Below are 22,083 nucleotides of genomic sequence, written 5' to 3'. Positions count from 1 at the left end.
CGCAAGACGAATGCCTCGCAAGACGGAAAACCCGCAAGACGAAAGGGTTTTCCGTTTGCAGAGGCGCTTCGCAAGACAAATTTCCCTATGGGCTTGCTTCGCAAGACGAAAATTGACGAAAATTTTTTAGGTTTTTTTCCGCTCCCAAACCCCTTTTTCTGAAGCACTAAGCTGCTAATAGCATTTTAGCAGCAAAACCGCTAATCCCTTAAGTCTTTAATAGGCGTTAATAGCCCTTAAACTGTCAATAGCACTAATAGCGCTAATCTGCTAATGGGCTTGCTTCGCAAGACGAAAAAACCGCAAGACGAAAAGACTCGCGGAACAGATTCTTTTTGTCTTGCGAGGCACCACTGTACAAATTTCTTCTGAAGATCACATCTAAAGAATCTCTGTTGTTAGGAACGTTATGAAAATTATATGGATGTTTGCTGGCATAATACAGCCTGCTCAGCAGATCACTGAATGCACCACCGAGCGGCTTCAAAAATACCTAGCAAGCTATGAAACAAATTTTACCAGGTTCTTCTTTCTTCAGAGCATCCAAATCAAGGCTTTCATTTTCTTTGAAAAATAAACGAAACTTTTCAAAAGTAGATGCATACAAGTTGACTGCTTCAAATCCTGAATAGATTGTTTCCTAAACATTAACAGAAAAGTATTTGATCATAATAATATTGAGGGCAAGCGATTCAATAAGGGGCAAGTGGCAAGCTGGGGTGCTTATTTACCCATAAGCTGACATGGGGAGCGGCACCAGCTTGCCATTTCAAACAGAGAACAGGAATGTAAATAGGCTTCCACAAAAGGTGGTCCATACCTTTATTTGTGAGATAATGTTCTGGAGATGTCTATCATCTTTGAACATTATTGCCAAGCTTGGTCCTTCACCACATGTTTTTTCTTCAATTTTGTTGTTAATAACAGGGCGAGTAAAAGCATCAAAATATCTATCAGGAACAAGGTTTGCAACAGATAACACAGTTGCCTGGAACTGATTCACAATGTCTGACATTCCATCCTGTTGGGCAAAATAGAAGAAATGTATAAAAAACGCTGGTTGTACTGGAGGAATATGAAAATGAAAAACAATACTTGGTATTTGTAAAGCGTTTTTAAAGTGTTCAATACAGTGGTATCTTGGGTTATGTACTTAATTCGTTCCGGAGGTCTGTTCTTAACCTGAAACTGTTCTTAACCTGAAGCACGACTTTAGCTAATGGGGCCTCCTGCTGCCGCCGCGCCACCGAAGCCCGATTTCTGTTCTTTTTTTAAAAAAAATAATGTTTATTGCTTTTTGAACAATTTAAACACTACAAAACCAAATAAAAACAGAAAAAAAGAAACAATACAATACCATATAGAAACACTACATAACACTAAACACATTAAACTAACAAAACCAAACAAAACCAATTTAAAACACTCAAACAATTTCAATATCTTATCTTTCATTCACTTATTTCACCGACCTCCTCACACCTCCCTTTTTGTATTCCACTTCTGTCAAATGTTTCAGCAATTCCTTTCCATCTTCCTCTGTTATCTGTCCTATGATTATTCTAACACATTTTAACATTATTTTACCTTTAAAATTCCATTAATCTATTTATACTTAAATCCTTATAACATTTCTACTAAAGCCATATAGTTTCATTAGGAGCCCGATTTCTGTTCTTATCCTGAAGCAAAGTTCTTAACCTGAAGCACTATTTCTGGGTTAGCGGAGTGTGTAACCTGAAGTGTATGTAACCCGAGGTACCACTGTACTCTTCACACACCACTGTTGTAATATTTACAACGATACCAAAAAGTAGGCATTATTATCCCTACACTGCAGGTGGCAGAGGGGCCTCAGGCTGAGAGAAGGTGTGCTGCCTTCATGACATAGATAATATTCAAACCATAGGGTTTCTTGTCTTTAGCTCATTCTCCCACCCCCTATGTTGCAATGCCTATGGGAATCACGCAAGCAGGTCATGAGCCCACTCATTTACTGGTATTCAGAGGCATACAATCTCCAATACTGGAAGTGCCACATCCTTCTCCTCAGCTGGGGAGGAGGGGAGGAGCTCATATCCACAGTTATGCTAGTTCTCAATCTCAGTGTAATATCAGAAAACCCTTTCCCCCTCTCTCTGGAGAAGAGGGTCTCGGCAGTGGCGTATCTTGGGGTCTCAAATTTCAGTGGTGCTCTGTGCGACACCCAAATTCGGTGCTCCTCCGCCTCTCATGCTCCATTCTAAATAATAACTGCAGCGTTCTAGAGACTGAACTGCCCAGTGCGACTGAACTGGTTGTGCTCCCCTAAATCTGCCTCCGGTCATGGCATAAACAAACCAAGACTTGCTGATCCCTGATCATCATTATTTTGCATCGCTGGAGAACTGGTAGGTCTACGAAGAGGTCCCCATGGATCCTTCGGTATGAAGGCTGGCACTCCTGCCTCTGAAGACTAGTCAGCTAACTTTGCTATATGGTCACTCCTCTCTGCAGCCTCTGTCATTATATAGCAAGCCCATTCACATGCTTCCTTCTGCAGTGCTGTTACCCCCATCCCTGTTTACCTGCACCCAGATGTGGATCATCCAGTTAATTGATAATGGGTGAGCCTTGCTCATTTTGTTTTGCCCTAGATTCTCAGCAACACCGGACCAGATTTCAGGCCAATTAAGAACCGTGGCCATCAAAAGCTCACCCGAGAGATCCCTATGCATCCCAGACCAATATCCAATCAAATACTATATCCTGCATGCTAAAGTAGGATTACGATGACAAATGAAGTTTTATACAGCAATTTAAAGTAAAGTAACATTATTCTTAAACCTGGTATTCCTCCACAGTTGGTTCAAATAACAGAGCATTGATCTCTAAAATTAGCTCTAGAAGAAACATGGGAGTAAGTGACTCTTCGTCCTCCGCTCCCATAATCACTGAAGTTCCCTAAAACAAAACAAAACAAAATCAGAAAATGAATATAAATTCTTAGGTTTGAAACTAGATTTCATTTTCTCTGGCCTAACACACTGACAAGAAAAAGTAGGTGAAAAGCCAACGACAGTGTTATTGTCATGTCCCTGTTCTCACATGTCCACAAATTTGCAAATTATATGTATATTCTCAAATAGATAAAGTTGATGGGAGGGGAGCGGATCTTAATCTGGAGATAGCTGAATGACAACAGGGATTATCAAACTTTACTTACACACCCCTTAATGACTTGGGGAAATCGACAAAAGATCACTGCATCTCAGCATGAACTAGAATAAAACATTTATTAATTAACATGTGTCAAGATTGCAATCAGTGAGGAAAAGAGCTTGTGACACTCTGTTCTAAGAAGAGGGGAAGAGAATAATGTGTTGCGTTTCACCATTGCCAAAGGGTTCCAGCAATGGCTAGGCTCATACCGTTTGGTGGCTGGTCTACCTGGGTTGCAGATCCTTGCTTCTTTTATCAAAGCTTTCAGGGATTATGTTTGAGCCCGTGCTGAGAAGCTTTAAACTGTACTGTTTAGCACTGGCGTGATTTTGCAGAGTAGGGGACAGGGAAGGTTAGTTATGCAAGCTTCCTTCTGCTCACACAATACTGGATAGAACCCAGTAGTGACCATGGGCAATGCGATGGAGCAAACTGTTTCAAACAACCTGGACCTTACCTTCTTTTCCACAACAGCAGCTTCAGGTGGCGTTTCTTCCGTATTCCACTTCCGAATGAGGTCTGCAGGAGGTGTCTTTTTCAACTTTTCAGTGAGGTAATTCAAAAGAGCAGTGACAGATTTTACTGCCAAGACATGCAACGTGTTCACTATAAGGTAGTCAGCAAGACGAATAAAGCTGGAAGGAAAGAACAATGAATCAGAGCCCTTCATTTTTACTGAAACCGAGACTTTGCCAGGATTAAATGCAAAGTGAATACATTTGTGAATGTACAGACGCTTAGGATTAGAGCCATCTCACTTGCAAGAAGCACTTCCACTAAAATACATTCTTATACTGACCGCCAGGGCTGACTGGTTAACTGAGGTTTGGCAGGAACCTCCAATGACTAACACAGGGAGGCAGGCCAGCCCAGCCAGCTGGTGGGTCCCAAGGGGCCACGGTGCTGCAAAGGGGACCCACGAAGAAGGTGTGAGCGCTCACTATTACACGTGGACCTGCAAAGAGCCAAATACCAACCATGTCAGCCTTTCACAAGTAGCCCTTTTGTTGGCCTGTTCAGTATACGTCATTTTTTCAGCTTGGTCACCATAAGGATCTTTGTCAGAACGACGAATAATGGCACTTCCAGTATTTAGTCTTGTTGTTACCATCGTTACCTGTTCTGGGGGAAATAAAAGCACATGTTACTGAAACCATTTCAAGTACTAAGCTAAACCAATATTTCTACAGCGATAAGCATCATTTCGCTTACACTGAGTTGGTTATAGGGGCGGGGAAGCAATTATTTGCTACATATAACGACATCTGGTACAATGCCATTAAGAAAGTTTGCTAAACTCCTATGGAGCAATTGGAGGCAAACCTAACATATTCAGTCTTAGACATTAAATTTTGTAATATTCTGTGATTCCCTTCGCTGCAATTCATCAATGACCCCATTTTCCATAGTTTACCCTTACATGAACAAGCCTGTTCGGATCTCAGGCATAAATGCTCCTTCTATTGCTCCAGCATGGCTGCAAGGAGTAGAAATATCTGCTTTTATGGTAAAAACTCCAGTTCTCTGCTAAGGCCAAACTGGGGAGCTCTAGTTACTTAATGCTATTGTTTGTTAACAAGCCAGGATATATCACCATCTGAACCTGGCATGTTTTAACTAACCACAGTTCCCTAGGTTCAGATGTCAAGGGGAACCATGATTATTTCAAAATCAAGTGTTTGATCGTCTCTTCACATGTCTGAAGGAAGAAGAGACAGAGACAACATAAGAGCTCAAAGATCAAAGAATAAGAAATCAAGATAACAAACTATAAAAGAATGGAAATGGTTTACTGAATATTTACAGATAAATTGTAAACAGATAAAAACATTAGCAGGATTAATGTAATAATCTGCAGCTTTATAAGAGCATATATTTACAGTAGATAATTAAATGAGTAAATTAAATGAATTTGGATATGCATGAAAAATAAATTTAAGGAACCGCAGAAAAAGGGGGAAGTCAAATTTTGAACTGTTAAATGGATTGTAAAAATAATGAAATGTTGCTGATAACGCCAAGGTTGCAGGTTCGATCCCTGTATGGACCAGCTGCATATTCCTGCATTGCAGGGGGTTGGACTAGATGATCCTCAGGGTCCCTTCCAACTCTACAGTGCTATGCTATGCTATGAAAAGTATAAATAAAAAACTTTTTTAAAAAAGCTTGTGCAGTTTCTTTCATTTATGTCTGAATTGGGACTAATTCCTTGCAACTAGAATAAGGACCCTGAAATTGTTTCTTAAATGTCACTTTTGTACCTGTACTTTCCGTTGCGTAAAAGTAATCATCAGGAGTGAAACCAGCTTCGAGCAGCGTAGTTCGACATGCACCTCTAACCACTTCTTTAGCTAATTCCCTGAACTCCGACAGATGAGCTGCCACCTGAAAGGTACAGTGCAGGTAGAGAATAATTGATATTAAAACTAAGAAATAAAGATTTATATGAAATCTTGATAAAGTGAACCAATGAAACCCACTTACATCTTTTAGCTGGCTGAACTGAGTACCTTTAAATTCCATCAGGGTATATAAATAGCCCTTTTCAATTTGGCAAAGTGCCATATCGCTGAGCCGGTAACACATCTCTTGGATGTTAAGTATTGCTGGTCTCAGACACTGTAAAATAGTTAGAAAGTGTTAGTGAGACGAAAGCAAAAGTCCTAAAACTCTATTAGCATCGCCATTTTTTTGAAACAATGGGTTTCCAGAAGACCATGTACAGAATAGGTACCCACAGTACCCACTAAGGACAGGTGATCTTTGTTAATTCTCCATTCCGTCTGCAGCACCCTCAAAAACTACTACAGAACAGAGTAAGAAACAGCAGAGGGGGCTACTAGGGACAAGGATCTGTGAAATTCAACTCCTCACTTTCTGTTAACATCTGCTGTATCAAAGGCCCTTCCATTCGCAGAATAACTCCTTCTGTAAATGGAAGAATAACTTTTTAGATTACGAACTTCAGCAACTTTCTATACTGATTTATGTCCGGCATAACGGAACCAAAGGTAGGCTAATTTCAATATATCTCAGCAACAGGAAAATTGCAATATATTATAATTTTAGCATGCATATGTTTTCATAATATAGTTTAGCATTAAAACCTCTGTAAAAGTAAAAAACCTTATAATTGATTTTATAATTGACTTTGGAGAGAAATAATCTGCTTCCCTTGGAGGGCAGCTGAGGGGAACGCTATAGGCCCATGAGTGGCGATGGAGGTCCACTGCTGAAGGCTTCCCCAGTCACTGTTCCACTGGTGGAATAAGGTATGTTTGGTATGTGTCAGGGAAGCCACGGAATTCAAAGTCCTCATTCTTCCAACATACCTCCAAAATAGGCCCAGAGCCACAACAGCCCCAGAGCTGACATTAAATTCTCTCCAATTGAAGTAAACAGCTTAGATCCTAACTAGATGTCCCTTTCCATTCATGAACGGGATTGAGATCCAGCAGGGGATCATATCAGCTGAAAGCAGGAGGCAATTATTGCCCATTCCTCCTTTAGCCCTCTGCACTGCCTCTTATGCCGGTCCAGGAAGTCAGCTAATTCTCATGAGCAGATTTTTTTTTGGGGGGGGGGAATGGAGATTGAAAGAAGGTGTAGTTGGTGAAAGCTGCTTTTCCCTGCTTCCAGGGGTGAGATTCTCATGAGATACTCCTGCCAGGAAGGAGGAAAGTGCATGAAAGAAACAAATTAAGCCAACCACACATACCCACCAGCTACCCAGACCACAGCGAGCTACCAGGGCATTGAAGGGAATGTGGTGGTTGCTCTGCCACAGATTGTCTACCTGAGTGTTCAAGGTCCTTCATATGCATTACTTCAGGGGTTATACACACACACACACACACACACACCACACCATTGAAATACATACAGCATTAACAATGAATAAGTTCTTCTGTAGAGCTTTGCGGTAAATATGAATCGTCTTGGAGCGGACATGTTTCCTCCATACATTAAAGGCCTTCCATTTGCGAAATATAGTGAATATAGTAATTTTGGAAAGTGCTCTGTGATATAGATATTCCTGCTCCCAGCGTTCAAGCTCCAGATATTCAACCTCTCCGTTATACGTGTGAATAACTGCATTCGGGCTAATCGTGTAGTAGTCATTTTTGTTAACGCAGTCGTAAGTTACGATTCTAAAAGAGAAAGGAAAACATTTGAATTTAACAGAACTCGAGATAGGTGTTTTCCTGTCGCTCCACTGCACCTATCCTGTTGCCAATTCTGTATTAATGGGAGGGGGAAAGCACAACTCCTCCAGCTATATCCAACCCATTTCATAAGCGCAGGGAATGGGAGCCTGTAAGATGACTTTCTCTAAATTGTGGAATTACTCCCCACAAAGGTGCACCTAGCATCATCACTGTATCACTATTGCTGTATGCAGTGCTTTTTTCTGGGGGGACGCAGGCGTAGGCATACCCCTAAACATTTTATGAATCTAGGTTTGGCCTCATTGAGGGGCAGTATTTCAATAGGAGTAGGAAAATGAGAGTACCCCTAAACATTTTTTTTAAAGAAAAAAAGCACTGGCTGTATGCCAAATTCATAGCTCTTTACCCCAACCTTGGCATCGGCAAGACATACATTTTAGGATCCACTCTATTCGTCTGATTGTATAATATTTTAACTGATTTTAAGATTGTATTTTTATATTGTTGTAACCTGCCCTGGGACCTTACCATGAAGAGAGAATAAGCAATTAAAAATAACAACATCAACCCTTAAGCTGTACAAATTAATTGGTCCATTGACCAACTGTTTGAAAGCAACTCTCCCCTTTCTAAAGATAAAAGAGAGCAAAGAAGCCAAGCTTTAAAATGTGAGTGCAAGGCCTTATTATTAGTATTATTCCATCAAAATATCCATGATGTTAGTTCAGTAATACACCTATCGGATAAGAAAAATAAATCAAACAGTATACTATATGCTAGGCTCCATACCCCCTCCCCACTGAGTAAAGACCACAAGAGAATTAGCCAGCATCAGAAAGGAGGCAGGTATTGTAATAAAGTAAATTTTTAATTCGCATCAAAGTTAACATTACTGTGTTTAAAACTGAGCATAATAAAATATAAATTGAGCAACTCACTTCAGGTTATAACAATCATATTCATTTGATGACCTAGGCACTGCAGGAGTCATGTATAGGAATCCAAGATGTTTGTTCTGACATATTATCCTTACAATTTCGAGAGGTTCTGTAATATTAGCTTTAATAACATCTTCTGGTTCCTTAAATTTACGAACAGGAGAGGCACTTGGTAGGCAAGCACTTAGTTTTACCACACCACGTGGCTGTTTAGGAGGAGTGGGAACTCGTGCCGCCTTGTCACTCATTAACTGTAAAAGGAAAGTATAGATCACTGTTCACTTGAAAACTTCAAATTCTTCTTGTTCAGTTGATTCCCTAATATATATTTTTTGCAACTTTTGAAAAACTCAGTATCTTCTTGCAGATACATATGCAAAATCATAAAACTGCCTTTATAACAATTATACTAATAAGGGCTGGTTAACATGGCAATTGGCTTTTTTTTATTTTACACAATGTGCAGCAGCTAGCTTTGGGCTAGCAAACTCCCCTTTCCCCTTCTCCAGCACAATCGCAAGGAGACTTTCACTTCCTGTTTTAAACTAACCATTGTTTCATGTTATGTCCACACTTCGGAGGAAGTCTGATTAGTTTAAACTTTGGTTCCTTTAAGTGTGTTTGATGATCTTGGTTTGTTTCAACAAACCATACTTTAAACTAACCAGAGTTTTCCCCAGTTCATATGCCAGGTAACCATAAACTGGTTTATTTAAAGCAATAAGCAGAAGCTTCCAACCTCCTTTTCATAACTATACTAGAGAAGGAAAGGGTAAGAGGCAGTGTCACAGCTGTTTTTGCACATAATGTCAAATAATAGTTTAGCTGCACATCCAAACTCAGCTAATGTGAAATTAATTTGTAGATGAAATTAATAGATGAAATTAATTTGTAGATGAAAAATAATATACAATCTTTCAAAAGTTGTTGTCACAGAAATAAAATACTGAACGTGCAACCTGTTTCAGAGCTATTTAACATTAACATCATAAAAATAAAACAGAAATTGGAAAAAAGAGAATTGACTGCAACTTGGCCTTAAAAAGAAGCCTGTCGTTCTGGGAAGATGAGAACCATTTAAAGCATGTTTTAATGCAGCTTTTGATATAAGGAAAAAGAGCAAACAGCCACAATCTCTTCTGTGCTATTCCTCCCATCTGAAGTAGATATTGCAAATGGAAGCTGTGGAGACTGCCCTGGACTGCCTTTTTTTACACACTATTATCTCCAAATAACAGGAACAAGGAAGTCCAGCCAAATACATATAGGTGGCTGCCATCTTACGCGCATCCAGCTGATGCAGGATCATTGACACGCAGGTCATTTTGGACCTAGAAGGCAGAACGAGGGTGGGGTGGAACAAGACACAGTCATATGGGCTCCACCTTCACACACAGGGGCCAGGAACGGAAACCCTGTACGAAATGGCTGCCACCTGCAATGCAGGCTATACTGGTTCAGAATGACCCTATGCATTGTGCAGGCTATAGTGGTTCAGAATGACCCTAAAGATGGCTACACACAGAGTATCTGGGTGATGAATACAGATGTTCTCTGACACAATGTAATCACAATTCCACAATGCAACATTATAGCGATAGATTTGTGCGCTAGGGAAAGATGACTTGCAGCATTGAATCAGCTCCCACAGAGATCTGTTTTAAAGTGGCCATCAAAATGCTGGCTTTTCTATGGGAAGGATGATGAAACTCACCTTTTATGGCTATGGAAACCCATGTACAACATCACACAGTCGCCTAATGCATAAAATCATATAGTCAACATAGTATGAAACTTAAATGGGATTTCCCGACTACTCCTAATGATCACTATAGGGTGCAAATCTTTTACAACCCCGAGGTGGATAAATAATTAAGGTATCACAATTCAACCTTACACTTCTGGTGGTAATAGCAGCTTCAGTTCTCTCATTCCCTGTTTGATGAACGTGTAAAATCTACCTGTTGCAAAGTGATTCCTTGGAATGCCTAAAGGGACAGTTGGATATTTGCTCCAGGGTTATTAAGCAACAATTGCTTCACTGTGTTAGTTAACCATGTCAGAGTAATTCCAAATTTAGATAATGTGGGCAAATGATGCCATGAATTGAATGATCCTTCCTTTTAGCAAGAGAAAGAAACTAAGAGATTTGATTTTATAGATCCTCATATTTAAGAAGACTTGAAAAAGCAATAAAAGAAGCACCTTATAAAGAATATTTCACAGGTAATTTTTCATTAGCTCCAAGAACATACAGAACAACATTTTATTACTTGTTCTATTATTTCTTGAATTTTGCAGTGCAAGCTGCCTTGAAAATATTTTATTGAAAGACAAGTTTAAGCTGGGTTTTTAAAATAATAATAATAATAATCACAATATGCAAAGGTGGGCGATACCTGTCTTTGCTTTAATAACTCTTGCTGAAGCTCAGCTAATGTTGGTTCTGGAGGAGGCCATTTTCTTTTCTCTACTGAAGTTGTAGGTTGTAATACTCCAGCAGCTAACAATTTCTCCCTGTTCTTCTGGAATATATACTCAGGTTGCTTGTGTTGCTGATATATTTTTAATACAGGCTGCATTGAGGATTAGGAAAGAAAGTTTGAAATAAAATTATCCATGCACATGACAAATTTTATACCATTTAAATAAACAACAATCACAAATTAGGCTGGTGCAAACATATCAATTCCATTAATCATCATTAAGGTATTAGGAGGGATAGATCTGCTTCAGTACAGTGTTTCAATTTAGCATGAAAATGATATAAAAAACAAAATTGATCAAATAATAAACATCCAACAATAGTCCAACACAAACTCTAGTCATCACAAAAGGCAGTTGGGAATATAGATCTGCCAGTTTACCAAACTTCTTCTTCTTCTTTTTCTCTCTTTTTTTTTTTTTTGCCACTAACACCTGTAAACGTCAGCGTCAGCTGTGGGTAATGGACTACTGTTATATTTGCACATATTGCATAAATGAAGGAAACAGGATTACAGTGGTACCCCGGGTTAAGTACTTACCGTATTCTTCGCCCTATAGGGGCGGGAATAAATTTTAAACAAATATTCCCCCCCCCCCCCGAACAGGCTGCTATCCGCAAGCCTTGCGATCCCGGCAGGAACTTCGGGCTGCAAGCTGCTGCCCGCAAGCCTTGCGAGCTGGGCAGGAACTCCCGCTGGGCTCGCAAGGCTTGCGGACATCTCACCGAAGCGCTCCGGAGCGCGCCCTGTGCTTCGGGCTGCAGGCTGGTGCCTGCAAGCCTTGCGAGCCCAGCGGGGACTACCGCCGGGCTCGCAAGGCTTGCGGATAGCTTCCTGAAGCCTGGAGACCAACCCCTCGCGCTCTCCAGGCCTCAGCGAAAGCCTGCATTCGCCCCATAGGACGCACACACATTTCCCCTTCATTTTTGAGGGGGGAAAGTGCATCCCATGGGGCGAAAAATACGGTAATTCGTTCCGGAGGTCCATTCTTAACCTGAAACTGTTCTTAACCTGAAGCACCACTTTAGCTAATGGGGCCTCCTGCTGCCGCTGCACCACCGCTGCACAATTTCTGTTCTCATCCTGAAGCAAAGTTCTTAACCTGAGGTACTATTTCTGGGTTAGCAGAGTCTGTAACCTGAAGCGTATGTAACCCAAGGTACCACTGTAGAGGCAAGGTTTTTTAGGGAACTTCATGGGAGTTCAGGATAAAGCAAAACAGAACAAAAAACAAAGCAAAGCCTTATGAAGCAGTTTCAAATCACCCTACCAGAGGCTCCAGTTTTATGGGCTGCTGTCGCTTTCTGGTTCTTTCTTGTGATTTTGTGTTATGTTCAAATTTCAGAGCTTCGGGATTTGCTTGCATCTGATTTGGAGCTGAGCTAACCAGTCTTTTTTTAAATTCATTTCTTGCAATTGAATCTTTCCCACTTGAAGACGAGCGTTCTTCACTTAAACTGCCTTGCTCATTCCTGCTATCTGCATCTTCCGAAGGTTGTGGAGTAGGTTGTATGGAGGGCAATGACACCCTTTTAGGCATTATTCCCTGAAAATGACACACATCATTGTTGAAGTTTAATTTAACGACACTATCTCATGATTTTTAACCTTTGACAGAATATTCTGAACAATCCACTAGTAAGAAACAACAGCACAGGAAAATTAGCTGCCACAAAACTGTAATAGGAGAGACAAATCAACCTGATCATTATTAAACAGCAAACTGTCAAGAGTGCTTTGTTTGCTTGAAGAATCGCCCCTGGGTAAGCAAAATATTTGATCATTTTTATTCTATAAAAAGAAAATAAAAATATGATTATAAAGGAAAGGGATGCTTGAATATCTAAAAGTAGTGTTTGCCATTTTTATTTATAAATTTTGTGCATTTGTATGTGTGTCAAATTCCACTAATTTCAGTGGAACTTCCTTCCAAAACAAACAACACAGAATTCAAATCCCTCTCTCCCACATCCCTCCTTATTTAGTTTTATGCTGTTTTAATGAAGTATTTTAATTTTTGTTTAGATTTGTATTTTTCTGAAAATCTAATCCCTGGGGATTCTGAGCAGTTTATAAATACTTCTAATAAATAAATACCTTACATATACACTGCTTTCCTTTCCTTCTTTTAGTATGTCATTTGTGCTATATTTTTTAATCATTCAAAGTACTTTTCAATTTTTTCTGCATAGATTTAGTTTAGGTACACATGGATTATTGTGTTGGTTTTGCTTTGGTGGTACAATATAGGCAAGGAATCCAACACACGTGCATATGGTGGAAATAACAACAAATGAACTGGAACAGGGGATGCAAACCTGGCGTTCGTTAAGGCCTTCATTGGCTCCTACAGCCGGAAGCCCCAAATGCTGAGCTTTGGTTTTTTGTTGTTTTTTTTAAGTTAAGTCTCCAGTCGTTTTAGAATTAAAGTTATGGAACAAAATATGCAGGTACCTTGGCTGTTCCCACCTATCCGTACTGATATAGTTCCAATACAAAAGAGAACGTTTTGAGAGGGCAGGATGGAGTGGGAGAGTCGAACCTGTTTGAATTCTCTCTTTTAGAATACAGTGGTGCCTCGGGTTAAGTACTTAATTTGTTCCGGAGGTCCGTACTTAACCTGAAACTGTTCTTAACACTGAAGCTAATGGGGTCTCCTGCTGCTGCCGCGCCACCGGAGCACAATTTCTGTTCTCAACCTGAAGCAAAGTTCTTAACCTGAAGCACTATTTCTGGGTTAGCGGAGTATGTAACCTGAAGCGTATGTAACCTGAGGTGCCACTGTATTTTTCTTTGCCAGATGAGCTGGGACACACAAACCCCGAAGTTAGTTAGTCATATCTGCAACCCCACCCATTATAGTCTTGTTTGCCTGGGGAGGGGCTGTTGTTCTGTTGCGATTTTTAACAGAGTTAGTAGAAAGAAGGACAACCAGCACTAGAAAAGCTCCTTTAGCTTTAACAGTAGGTCAGAAGAAAATATTGCCCGTGTGTGTGAGGTTGCTTATTCAGGCAAGAGAAGCTGGACCTGTAATAAATCCCTCTTCTATATAACTCTTATTTATTTAACAAAACTTATTTGCTGCTTGGTCGCATGAAAACTGAAATATACTCAGAGTCCTGTAGAGATTTCATGCTCTTTATTGCAGCTTGTAAAACAGTGATTTAATTGACCCCCCAAACCTCAGGCTTTTATATACATTATTTACACAATGAGTCCCATCTGATTGGCTGATTCTGCTTGCCTCCTGGAGCCTGATTGGTCTTTTCCTGCAGGCCACTCAGTTGTTGCATTCTACGACCTACCAGCCTAACAGGCTGATTAACTTCCTCCTGGAGCCTGATTGGTCTTCTCCTGCAAGCCAATCAGTTGTTGCATTCTAGGATCCTACTTGCCTATTGATCTAGGATCCAAGCTTAGTACATAACAAAAACCTTTAAGTCGTTATACACACACACAACCATTAAAATGATCCAATTAAAAAACAGGTACCATAGTATTAAAGATATAAGGGCTCTGATGTCGAAAAGTGAGGAAAGAGGGATAGATAGATGTGAGACAAAACAAAACACCACACTGAAAATGGGTCCCCTGCTGCAGGTTGGGATCAGCAGTGATACCTGAATACAACAGTTCTACATTACTGGAGCCTTAGTCCTGTTTTGCATGGCATCAACCCCATAGCCCCACACTTTTCACCAATTAAGGCACATGCAATTTCTCCCTGAGCAGTCGCCCTCCTCCAAAAAATAAAAGTCTTCCACTATCCGGCGATGGGCGTGGCTTGGAATTGGATTGTGTTGGAAGCTGCCCAGAGTGGCTGGGGTATAAATAAAATTATTATTATTATCTGTGCTTTTTTCCAGAGGTACTCAAGAGCACGTGGTACTGGCACCTTTCTTCTTTCTAGAAGAAAAGCACTGGTTAAAAGTGGCGCCTTTTTTCTAGAAGAAAAGTACTGGTTAAAAGTGGCGCCTTTTTTCTAGAAGAAAAGCTCTGGTTAAAAGTGCCATCTTTTTTCTTTCTAGAAGAAAAGCACTGGTTAAAAGTGGATCCTCTTTTATAGAAAACAAGCACTGGTTAAAAGTGTGGCACCTTTTTTCTAGAAGCGCTGGTTAAAAGTGTGGCACTTTTTTCTAGAAGAAAAGCGCTGGTTAAAAGTGTGGCACCTTTTTTCTAGAAGAAAAGCACTGGTTAAAAGTGTGGCACCTTTTTATAGAAGAAAAGCACTGGTGTTGCTGCTGATTGCAGCTCTTATGGAAGGCAACGGACGGAGTGCTTAAAGTGTTGGGCTTGGGGACCTGGGAGACCAGGGTTCAAATCCCACTTGCCCATAAAGCTCACGGGGTGACCACAGGCCAGCCACTGCCCCTTCGCCTATCCTACCTCACAGGGTTGTTGTGAGGGGGAGTGGTGCAAGCTCCTTCAATGCACTAAACAACAACAGTAATAATAATAATAATGATATATAAAAACGGGGGGGGGGGGGAGAGAAGAAGGCGGCCAGGGATGAATGGCGGAGCAGAGACAAAATACCTTTTGCCCAAAAGGAGAGCTTTCAAAAAGTCGCAGTCCACTGCCGGGAAGTTCGAGCGCTCCCACTTCTTCGCATTCAATAAAAGGAAGAAAAGCGGCAGAAACTTTTCCGCTCTCCAGAGAGTCCTCCCGTTGCCAGGCAACCTCCCGCCTAACTCAGTTTCCCATGGTTCCTCGGGCGCTACGCGGAGGAGGCGGAGGGTCTCCATGGTTACTGGAAGCGGCGGCTCGCGCGCTTTCCCTCGCAGCAGTCAATCAAGGCGCCCTTGTTTCCTCGCCCGTCGAAACTTAAAAGGGCGGGAAGGGCGTCCAGCTCCCTTCAGCTTTTGCCCGCGCCGTGCAGCTGCCTCCCCTCAGCGAACGAAGCCTTTTCCCTCCAACCATTTGCACATGATTCCCGTTATTATTCCGCCAAATTGCCTTCCCCATTGTAAAACAACCGGCGCTGTAGAAACAGAAGTTCTTTAACACACTGCAAGTGCTTCCAATACACTTATCCGATGATGCTTATACAGCACAGTGGTACCTCAGGTTACAGCCGCTTCAGGTTACAGACTCCGCTAACCGAGAAATAGTACCTCGGGTTAAGAACTTTGCTTCAGGATGAGAACAGAAATCGCGCAGCAGCGGGAGGCCCCATTAAGCTAAAGTGGTGCTTCAGGTTAAGAACAGTTTCAGGTTAAGAACGGACCCCAGAACGAATTAAGTTCTTAACCTGAGGTAACCACTGTACTGTATAACAAACCTGTCGGGTTAGACATTATTCCCATACTGCAAGGGCAGCGGGGAGAAAATGCCTTTCTAAAACCCCGCCGAAGTATTGCCACGAAGCAGCAGCAGCACCAGCTGCCGGCATTGCATTTTGCTATAATTTCCTTTGTGCCTTGCCGGGGTTTAGAGGTCTTTCTGATCTAACCGAAAGCGACGTGCTGCTCTTTCCTCCCAAATCCTATCCCCACATCGCTTGGGCGACATCTAGTGTCAAAGCCCAGGGTTGAAAGTGCCTTCGTATTTTTTTTATTTTATTTGGCAGGGCTTCGTAACGTGTTTATTGCAGATGCGACGAGCTGTTTGCTCAAACTGTCAGGTGAAAATGCAAGCAGCCGCTTTCCAGAACGGAAATGTAGCGTGAGAAGAGTCAGGCTGGCACGCTTCACCGACAAATGCATGAAAATTCACAATCAGCAATTTTGACAGACACACAGACAGCATATAGAATATAAACCCACGCTAAAATCCTTCTGAATGCCCAAGCTACACAGAGAGATTCCATGCTATGCTAGTGCTTATACCCAATTTCTTGAAAATGAATAAAATTTAAAATATAATTTAAAAAATGGAATAAACTGTTATGTAAAATAAAATAGAAAACAAACAAAAACAAGGAAGTTCCCAAACCACAGAACTCAAAGATAGTATTTATATACTTACAATATCAAAACCTTCCTGACATTTTCTGCTAGCAATATTTTTTTCAAAACAAATCCGTATTTTTTTAGGGGGGTGTTCCATCTTTGTCCTCACTCTTATCAAGTAGGTTGATTTAATTTGAAAGTTCTGTAGATTCCTTAAACCAATTATTTCATAAGCCTCTTCATAAATAATTGCAACACAGGAAAAAAATCAATAATGAGAACTAATTATTCCAGAATGACTACAGATCTTGGTTCTATACGCACAAATGAGATTCATTAGAATTCCTCAGGTGCTGCAAAGGCAAACAGAACCAGTCCCAATGCAGCTTGCACTCAGCACCAGGTGTAAACAGCACCAAATGCAAGCCTCGAAATGAAAAAGTGCCATTTGCAAGTCCCACAGTCAAGGAGCAGTCAGGAGCACACTTCGTCCTTTGCACTGGGGTGCTTTTTAATTTCAGCACCCAGTTTTCTGTTCAGTTCATATCCATGCTAAGATGCCAGGTGATGAATATCCTGTGTTTTTCTCTGGCAGGGACTCAAGGCAGCTTGCAGATAAAACAGGCAAACTTCACTCCCTCCATCTGCCAAAAGAGGCCTTTCTTGCACACTGGACAAAAGTGGTTCCCCCTCCCTGCTCCATTCAAAACCGTCTGATTCCAGCAGCAAGCAGCGAGGTGACTGTGTGCATTTCTGATTCCACCCACCCACCCAAGTTCTTATCACTTTGATAAATAAATATATACTGGAGACGAAACAAGGTGTATTTCTTTATTATCGCTGTTGTATTAGGATTTCTAAGGCTTTGCCAGTACCCGGTTCATCCACTTGGCTCCTGAACCTGCCTCTGTCCATAGCTGCTTCAAGGCAAAATTAAGGTTAGGCAGATCACGGAGGTAGAAAGCATAATAGGCAAGATGACCAGTAGAGGAACAAGACAAAGGAGGCGCAGTATCTGCATCCCATGTAAAATCTTTTAAGGGATCCTAGCTCCAGGCTAGGATCTAGCAACCCTTTGGAAAGGGCAGGAAAAATAAAACACTTGCTTATTTCAGAAATGGTTCAAATTACGCTGGAGAGAGGAGCAAGCTTTTGAGCTGTCATACACACCAATATTGAAGAGGCAAAGCTTTTCCTGACATGAAAAAGATAACTCTTGTGAAAAGCATCACCTCCTAAAGACTGTGTGTGTGTGTTCAGCTATCGTTAAAAACGCAGGAATGGGTCCAGTAAAAAGTGACAAGTACCAAGAGTACAGAGGTTGGGGACAGAAAAGGCAGTGATAACACTGAAACAGATGGTTGTGTGGCTCTGCAAAGAGCAGAAAACACTTCGTTCCAAACAGTACAATTTTGGCCAAATTAATACCTTCAAGTCCAAGTTCCTATTGCTTTGAGAAGCTCAAAGCTCGTTATAGCATCCACAAGAGACCACATAGAAACAACAAACAAATCCCCAAATTGTTTTCAAGTCAGTTTCATACAGCTAAATAACAGCTATGTTACATATACATTCCCCAAAATCATCATGGGATAACATGAAAGAATTCTTCTGCAAGAGAAGGATAAATAATGGCTTTCATCAAAAACATCTTCTCCTGTATTGGGCACGGTCAAACCAGTTAATCATGTTAATGGTCCAGATTCAGGAAAAGGATGAGGCAAAAAATAAAAATAAAAAATCCATATAGATGATCTGCCCTTCAGAAAAGTTGTTATTTTCTCGTTTCACCCCAGATCCTTTGAAAAAAGATAAAAATATGCAGTTCTACATGGAAGGTTCATGCCAACATCAGTATAATCACTGAGGGCAACACGGAAGTCAATATCATGGTGGAGAAGAACAGAAATAGCCCACTGGAGCAGTTGGTGTCTGTCTGGATGTGACTGGATCGTCCGTGGCCCCGTGGCTGAGGCTCGACAGTAATGTACCCATTAATTATACGAATCCGAGGAGGCGGATCAGTGGTACTACAAGGAAGAAAGAGAAAGAACAATGATGACATTCACACACAAACAGCAGCAAAATAAACACATGCCAAAAGGTGCATTTGCACCGTAAGATAGAATTACATGGTACACATTACAAGAAATACAGTATAGAGATTCTGTCAAATATGGCAGCTTAAAATTGAGTTCTCCCCGCTCCCTTTTGTAATATATAGTAAAGTATACCCCATCTCCTGATGTCACCACCTGTGCATTTAACTGTCCTCGCTAGTCCCAGTCAACAACGCAGAGTGGGTGCAGGAAAATGCACAAACCTTACGGGGTAGGACCCAGGGTTTCACTATACATTACACAGCAGGGAAAACTTCACATGCACTGTTGCTTATTATAGCAAGCCCAGGTTTCTCATAACTGTAGCTCCATCCCAGTATCTAGCATTTCCATACCACTTCACATGCATTATTTAAGTGCCCCTTACAACTAGGCTTGTGACCTGCCCCTTATTTCCAGGACCAATTCCTTATTTAGGATTAAAATGCAGTGCCATCTCCCTCTTGGGTTACTGCAATGAGCTCTATTCCAGACCTATAGCTCTTCTTCCAATATAATGAGCACTTTCCCAATAGCACGTTAATGGGATTTTGGAGAAATCCTTTTTTAAAAAATGCTTCCTAAAATGGTGCTACTCCTAAAGTGCTGCCAGATCTTATGCTGGTACTGTGTACCTTACCATAACCACTTATTTTTCTTTTGGTCCTTTCTGAGCCACAGCTGTTTCCTCAAGTAGCACATAGTTGGCCAGAGCTAATCTACATCGACCAGCACAACCTTAATGTTTGAAGTTCTCTGTCTCACCAATCTGAAAACCCTTTCCCTATCTATCTATCTATCTATCTATCTATCTATCTATCTATCTATCTATCTATCTATCTATCTATTTGTGCACACTTTGAGCCTTCCCCTTGGTGAGAATATAGATACAATAAAGATAGCATATATGGATGAAGGATAGCAAGGAAAGCCAAATCTGAAGAGGCCAGCAAAATTAAAACCAGATGTCCACAAAGCTCAGGTGAGCCGACGGAAAGAGCCATGGGAGCAGCCACTCATACAAAGAAGTGTGAGCATCTCCTTCTACAGCATGGGAAGGCAAACTAAGGCCCAGGGGCTGGATCTCACCCAATCGCCTTCTCAGTCCAGCCCACGGACGGTCTGGGAATCAGTGTGTTTTTACATGAGTAGAATGTGTGCTTTTATTTAAAATGCATCTCTGGGTCATTTGTGGGGCCTGCCTGGTGTTTTTACATGAGTAGAATGTGTGCTTTTATTTAAAATGCATCTCCTCTGGGTTATTTGTGGGGCATAGGAATTCATTCATTTTTTCCCCCTTCAAAATATAGTCCGGCCCCCCACAAGTTCTGAGGGACTGTGGACTGGCCCCCTGCTGAAAAAGTTTGCAGACCTCTGTTCTAGAGGCTGAAGCATAAAGCTGACATCAGCTTGAATTACCTCCTGCCTACCCCATCGTAAAACTCTTGAGATACAAATTGTCATCAAATTCCAGGCAAAAACTGAAGTGAGCCCATGTGCCAAACCAATAAAATAAAAGCATATTAATTTCAATTATGCCAGACTGCTCGTGCCATCCGGCTGCCATGCTCTGTTTCAGCTTTCAATTGGCCAAGTGCATTAAGCCAAAAAAGAAGAAGAAGAATGGAGTGGGATGGGGAGAAGGCTTTGGGACTTTGAAAGCAATTAGTACCCCTTTAAAACACTTACCTCTCTGTAACTAAAAGCCCCCACAGGACATTCACACACCAGTGGAAAGGAGCCAGCTGGCAATTTAACAGTAGAGCAGTAGTGACAGCAAAGAAAAAAAACCATATAAGAGCCCAGGCCAAAAGCAACGCAGTGAGACCAACTTCATAGCTGCATGAAATTGGCAGCTCTGCCCTTCTTTGTTCATTGCTCCAGGTTATAAAAGGCCCAGCCCCAAGCACAAAAGAGTGATGGTTTAGAATATAAGCTGTCAAGGATCTCTTCCTATATTTTCAGAAATTTGTGTAGAGGGTTGACTTTTGCTAGGATGTTAAACAGGGATTGTGGGAGGGGGGCAGTTGCCTTGTTCCTTATATTTCTACAATGACTGACAGCTACTGCTGCTAATAATTGTAATAATTATAACCACAATAGAGAGCTTCTGATTATATTCTTATTTACCCCCGTGAAAGATAACCAGACACACTCTAATTGGTTTTCCTGTATTTATTTCTGTTAACATCTACCTGTCACAGGATATCTGTATTTACTGCCCCAAGCTTTTATGATCTTCGGCTTATTATCGTATTTTCAATGTCAGTATTAAAGATCTCCCTTTTGTTGTTTCTTGTAGATGTGGAAGTGTCCCTTATTTTCCCTTCTGCCTCAATAACGTAACTTGCCAGTTTAGGAACTGTGAGGTAGTGGCACATTTAAGTAGTTCAGGCCTACAACTAGATTTGAACCAGGGACTTATTGGCTCGCAGGTCACACACACTGCATTACACCAGCTATACACAATCATGAAGACGAAGCAGTGCAGAAGACGTAGCCAATTTGATGCCCTCCAGTTGCTGGATGCCAATTTCTGTCAGCCCCAGCCAGCATCGCCAACACTCAGGAAATATGGGAGATGTACAGTGGTGCCTCGCAAGATGAAAAGAATCCGTTCCGTGAGTCTCTTCGTCTAGCGGTTTTTTCGTCTTGCGAAGCAAGCCCATTAGCGGATTAACGCTATTAGTGGTTTAGCGGCTATTAGCGGCTATTAAAGGCTTAAGGGATTAGCGGATTAGCTGCTAAAAGGCTATTAGCAGCTTAGTGCCTTAGAAAAAGGGGGTGAGGAGCGGGGGAAAAAACCCCAGGAATCGCAAGACATTTTCGTCTTGCGAAGCAAGCCCATAGCAAATTCGTCCTGCGAAGCACCTCCAAAACGGAAAACCCTTTCGTCTAGCGGGTTTTCCGTCTTGCGAGGCATTCGTCTTGCGGGGCACCACTGTAATCCAACAAGACCTGCAGGGCACCAGGTTGGCTACCCCTACAGATTATGACTTAGGTCATAATCAGGTGCGCCAACTCATTGTGGCAGAGGGGTCTTCGGCGCCTCAATATTTGCTGGCAGGGGGCTGGGACCCATCAATGTTGAGGGGGCAGGGGAGGCCAAGTGCAAAATCATATGTGCAACATGCTCGTTCTCCTCCCAACCACCTGCGTCACGTTTGTGTGACATCATACATGCGCCATCATATCGTAGGGAAGAGATCGAAAGGGGAGCCCAGAGTGGGGTGGCTTCCTCTCTCACACTCAGCGTCTGAACCACGCCACGCTGGGCTCCCCGCTCGGTCTCCTCCCGA

General features: G+C 41.6%; 2 protein-coding genes across 10 annotated transcripts in view; both read right to left on the bottom strand.

Moving 5' to 3' along the window:
- The window catches only part of DNAH6 (dynein axonemal heavy chain 6), a 124,075-nt gene extending 108,565 nt beyond the window's left edge, over positions 1–15,510 (bottom strand). The window contains exons 1-12 of one of the 2 annotated variants that reach the window (XM_083419152.1): positions 15,331–15,510; positions 12,065–12,340; positions 10,708–10,884; positions 8,309–8,559; positions 7,085–7,352; positions 5,686–5,820; positions 5,463–5,586; positions 4,179–4,323; positions 3,659–3,836; positions 2,827–2,943; positions 821–1,021; positions 520–640 (exon numbers count right to left, since the gene is read on the bottom strand). In XM_083419152.1, the coding sequence (XP_083275278.1) occupies positions 520–640; positions 821–1,021; positions 2,827–2,943; positions 3,659–3,836; positions 4,179–4,323; positions 5,463–5,586; positions 5,686–5,820; positions 7,085–7,352; positions 8,309–8,559; positions 10,708–10,884; positions 12,065–12,334 (1,987 nt within the window). In that variant the 5' untranslated portion in view covers positions 12,335–12,340; positions 15,331–15,510. Of the gene's footprint in view, positions 1–519; positions 641–820; positions 1,022–2,826; positions 2,944–3,658; positions 3,837–4,178; positions 4,324–5,462; positions 5,587–5,685; positions 5,821–7,084; positions 7,353–8,308; positions 8,560–10,707; positions 10,885–12,064; positions 12,341–15,330 lie in introns of those variants that run through there. The other variant, XM_083419153.1, reaches the window with a different exon arrangement.
- A 1,992-nt stretch (positions 15,511–17,502) lies between these two features.
- Positions 17,503–22,083, bottom strand: part of TRABD2A (TraB domain containing 2A) — a 115,706-nt gene continuing 111,125 nt past the window's right edge. For 7 of the 8 annotated variants that reach the window (XM_083420147.1, XM_083420148.1, XM_083420143.1 and 4 more), the window contains one exon: positions 17,503–18,715. In XM_083420147.1, the coding sequence (XP_083276273.1) occupies positions 18,526–18,715 (190 nt within the window). In that variant the 3' untranslated portion in view covers positions 17,503–18,525. The remainder of the gene's footprint in view (positions 18,716–22,083) is intronic. The other variant, XM_083420149.1, reaches the window with a different exon arrangement.

Source organism: Podarcis tiliguerta (genome assembly GCF_965153285.1).
Source record: "Podarcis tiliguerta genome assembly, chromosome: 17".
In the NCBI taxonomy this organism is placed as follows: Eukaryota; Metazoa; Chordata; class Lepidosauria; order Squamata; family Lacertidae; genus Podarcis; species Podarcis tiliguerta.
The sequence above is the reverse complement of the archived record's forward strand: the minus strand, read 5'-3'. Positions and strand labels throughout refer to the sequence as shown.